Consider the following 3,949-nt stretch of genomic DNA (forward strand, 5'->3'; position numbering starts at 1 on the left):
TCGTCGGCACCCTTGGCTACTTCATGCTCAGCAAGGACGACAGGCGCAAGGCTGCGGATGACAGGCACAACGAGCGCCCTTGAAAAGCCCTCGTCCTGCTCACCACCGTTGAGAAGCAGCAGGCATCGATGGAGGCGGACGCCGATCAGCTTAGCTGCTTAGTACTAGTACAAGTAGAAACCACCATGTAATAATAATGAAACCCCATCCCCTGTCTGGTTCTGGGTGCGCTGTATAAATCTCTGTTTCTGTACTATGTTTTCTCATCAGTGAAATATGCAGAGATTTTGCTGAGAATTCAGAGAGCTGTATGAATTTACTGCAAGGTACACACACGTCCACCGATATAGTAGTATATCAGATTGATGTTCATCCATTTTCTGTAGTAACTGAATCAAACCGTAGATTATCTAAAACGCCTGAAGAAGCAGAGCCTATATGCCTGCTACTCTATTCATCTCGGGTGCCAGTCAAAACGATCCATGCCATGATCGCTATTGAAGTTCTTCTAGTCGATCTTGACGGAGGAGTAGATGAGCCTGGTGAACCAGAAGCAGGCGCAGAAGCCGACGGTGCCGGTGAGGACGAAGAAGGCGTAGGAGGCGATGAGCATGTACCCGAAGTAGAGCAAACCCGAGACGGCCCTGGTGATGTCCAGCTTGGTGAAGAAGTAGAAGCCGGCGTAGAGGAAGAGGTACACCGCCGAGGACCCCGCCGTCAGGTAGGACCTCCACCACCACCGGTAGTCCTCGCCGCAGAGCTGGAAGTAGCAGAGCACCACGGTGATCTCGGCGCAGGTGAGCACCAGGATCACAAAGACCAGGAAGAGGAAGCCGAAGATGTAGTAGAACTGGTGGAGCCAGATGGAGGTGAGGATGAAGAAGAGCTCGATGAAGACCGCCCCGAAGGGGAGCACGCCGCCGATCGGCACCAACACCGCTGGATGCATGTACCACGGCTGCGCTGGGATCGGCCGCGGGATCTTGTTCGTCCGCACCGGATCCTCCATGGCCGGGTGCTGCTTCTTGAACCCGTGGTAGCTCCCGACGAAGACCAGCGGCACGGAGATGCCGAACCAGAGCAGCACCAGCGCGGTCATGGTGGTGAACGGCACGGCGCCGGAGGACCTCTCGCCCCATATGAGCGCGTTTAGGACGAAGAAGATGGCGAACACGATCCCGGGGAACATCGTGGCCGTCTTGATGGTGACCTTCTTCCACTCCGACCCCTTGAACACCTTGTAGAGCCGCGCCGAGGAGTACCCCGCGAGCAACCCCATGAAGACCCACGCCAGGAGCATGGCCGTCATGAGCCCGCCCCGGTTCGACGGCGAGAGGAGCCCGAGGATGGCGAAGAGCAGGGTGACAAGCAGCATCCCGAAGAACTGGACGCCTGTGCCGACATACACGCATAGAAGCTCGGCGTTTGCAGGGGGCCTGAAGACGTCGCCATGGACGAGCTTCCACCCGGTCTCCTCCTGCGCATCCTCCTCCACGTCCAGCTGGTTGTACTTGGTGATGTCCCGGTACAGCGTCCGCAGCATGATCATGGCAACCATCCCGGACAGGAAGAGCACGATCATCAGCGAGTTGACGATGGAGAACCAGTGGATCTGGTCGTCCGTCATCAGGAGGTAGCTGTCCCAGCGCGACGACCACTTGATGTCGCTTTCCTGGAGGATTCACCATGGACACCATCCCAAGATAAGCTTGAGCTAGCCTCGCAGAGCAGAAACTGGACAACACGTGAGGGTGCAGAACAGGTACCTCAAAATTTACATCGTAGGAGAAGATGATGTCCTTGTTGGCCTCTACTTCCTGAGGAGAATCGGAGTCCAAAACGAGCTGCCGAGAATGCGGATCACAGGTCTTGAGGCGCGTCGCGTTCCCCTTCCAGTCGCCATCATATTCGTGCTTGACACTGCATCATCCAGCAGAGACGACAGTAAGCTGATCCGAAATCGCAAGAACATCAAGCAGAGAGAAGTTGCTGTCCATCATGCACTTTTTGGACATCCAGTTTACCTGAACGGCTTGACCTCGAAGGCGACGATCCTAGCAAAATCCGTCTCGGCATCCCTGTGGTACTTCACCAGGAACGTCAAGTGGTTGTGGATGAAATGCTTCTCCTCCTTGCTCTGCCACAGGGATATGTACCCAAATGAGAATTTACATATGCACAAGCAAATATACACAGCAGGAGAACTAACCCCGGAGTACTGGCCCTTGATGCCGACGTGCACGCCGTGCTGGTAGACGGTGGGCGCATCCTTGTCCATCCTCTTGATCGGCACGACCAGCGGGAGGTTGTCGAGGATCCTGGGGGCAGTTGACACGTTGCAATCGGCGAATTTGTGATTAATTTTCTGAACATTCTGTCGACCCTTATTCATCCATATATATGCATGTAATTTCAGTATCTCACATGTTGATGCGGTAGTCGTCGTCGATCTTCTCCTTGACGTCTTTTGCACCTTCCTGGGTGAAGGAGGTCTTGCAGACGATCTGGCACATCCTGGGCTCCCTCATCTCGAACTACAAACGGTACACCGTATACAACCCAATCAAATTCAGAATTTCTTAAATGTTGAGAGCATCACAGAACCAGAGCAAAGCGTGATGGATATTCAGAGCATAACATAACCAGAGCAAAGCGTGGTTGGTACTGACGACGTATGGGGTGTTCTCGATGCGGTCGCCGCGGAGGAGCTCGCCGAGGTTCTCGGCGCTGTCGACGATGGCGTCCGGTCGGCAGAAGGGGAGCGAGTAGTAGGAGTAGGGCAGCTGCGTCTTGGTGGAGCTCAGCTGGCTCACCTTCACGGCCAGCGGGTCCTTCTGCAATCAGTTAAAACTCGCCGCAGTTAAACCACACGTACCTCCACCGGATCAAGAATCACTCATGAAACTGCTACTAATACGGAGACGTACCCTGCGGAAGTCGGCTGGGGCGACGCCGGGCAGGTAGAACCCGCGGGCGAACGTGGCGGCGCCGGCGAGGAGGACGGCTAGGAAGAGGAGGAGGACAGCTGGCTGTGTCGCCATGGTAGCTTGCATCCGACTCCGAGCCTGCGCGCGAAGCGAGGTAGGACCGTAGGAGAGAGGAGTCCAAGAACAAGAAGGGCAGCGTCAGCGAGCGAAGTGGTCGCCGGCAGCGGACGCGGCTGGCGTTTGCTTGGATTTGACGGGTGTTCTCGGGGAGTTCGCTTGTCTGGCAGGTGGGCTCGCGCCGCGGAGCAGTTTGGGGGTGCGGGTTTTGCCTCGCATACCTGGCGCCGTGGACCGCGGCCCCACGGAATCGCCAGTTCTGGACTAGGGTCAACCTGATGTGATGTATGGCGAATGATGAGTGGCGTCGACGGAAATGTTTCTAGAATTCCCGGTGAGCCGCTCCAGGTATTCGGGTCACGAGCATTGTCAAAACATGGTTGGTCAAATTCGAATGAATTTTGGTGACATTTTGTGTACTCCGTACTTATTTCTGGTATCCTTCAATTTGAGGTACGAGCTTCATTCACATCGATCTGGACCTTAGGTAGTACCTGCTTTGTTCACGTCTGGCAGGAAATTAAGGGGGTAGCGACTGGCAACGAACTTGCTAGTGCAACTCGTGAGTTGTGTGCGGCAGGTGAGTGGAGGCACGAGCGTGTCGCTGGCTGCGCGCCGCTCCACGGACACTCGCCCTGTGCTATGACATCTGTGATTTGTCCAAAGATGCAGAAACGGGACAACTGGACAACTTGGCAAATGAAACAACAAAAAATTGATTTCTTTTGACTCTTTCTCCTTATTAAACATCTAGTTTTAATTATCCCATTATGATACTGTCTTGGCTGGGTGCAAATGGTATCTTCAGATATTAATATAATTCTCCTGTCGAAAAATCTCACTTATCTAATTTGTCACACTTCTGCACCCATGGATATCAGGTCACCGCTATTACCGCTTTGCTT

At 54.3% G+C, this 3,949-nt stretch overlaps 1 protein-coding gene across 1 annotated transcript; it reads right to left on the bottom strand.

Moving 5' to 3' along the window:
* Positions 1–362: 362 nt before the first annotated feature.
* Positions 363–3,077, bottom strand: LOC127317630 (transmembrane 9 superfamily member 10). The gene is made up of 7 exons (XM_051348200.2): positions 2,928–3,077; positions 2,670–2,834; positions 2,425–2,534; positions 2,210–2,318; positions 2,025–2,137; positions 1,767–1,920; positions 363–1,672 (listed from the first exon to the last, which is right to left on the bottom strand). Exons 1-7 carry the CDS (start codon positions 3,051–3,053, stop codon positions 509–511), a joined length of 1,941 nt encoding a protein of 646 aa, XP_051204160.1. The 5' UTR covers positions 3,054–3,077; the 3' UTR covers positions 363–508.
* Between the last annotated feature and the right edge of the window lie 872 nt (positions 3,078–3,949).

Source organism: Lolium perenne, chromosome 7, assembly GCF_019359855.2.
Source record: "Lolium perenne isolate Kyuss_39 chromosome 7, Kyuss_2.0, whole genome shotgun sequence".
Lineage (NCBI taxonomy): Eukaryota > Viridiplantae > Streptophyta > Magnoliopsida > Poales > Poaceae > Lolium > Lolium perenne.

What these genes read in the sequence shown, in the direction of transcription:
- LOC127317630 (XM_051348200.2), bottom strand. Translation starts at nt 3,053, where the DNA reads ATGCAAGCTACCATGGCGACACAGCCAGCTGTCCTCCTCCTCTTCCTA. An exon ending in GACGACTACCGCATCAACAT is followed by an intron (nt 2,319 to 2,424) that starts GTGAGATACTGA and finishes AACTGCCCCCAG; the next exon opens with GATCCTCGACAACCTCCCGC. An exon ending in TCAAGGGCCAGTACTCCGGG is followed by an intron (nt 2,138 to 2,209) that starts GTTAGTTCTCCT and finishes TCCCTGTGGCAG; the next exon opens with AGCAAGGAGGAGAAGCATTT.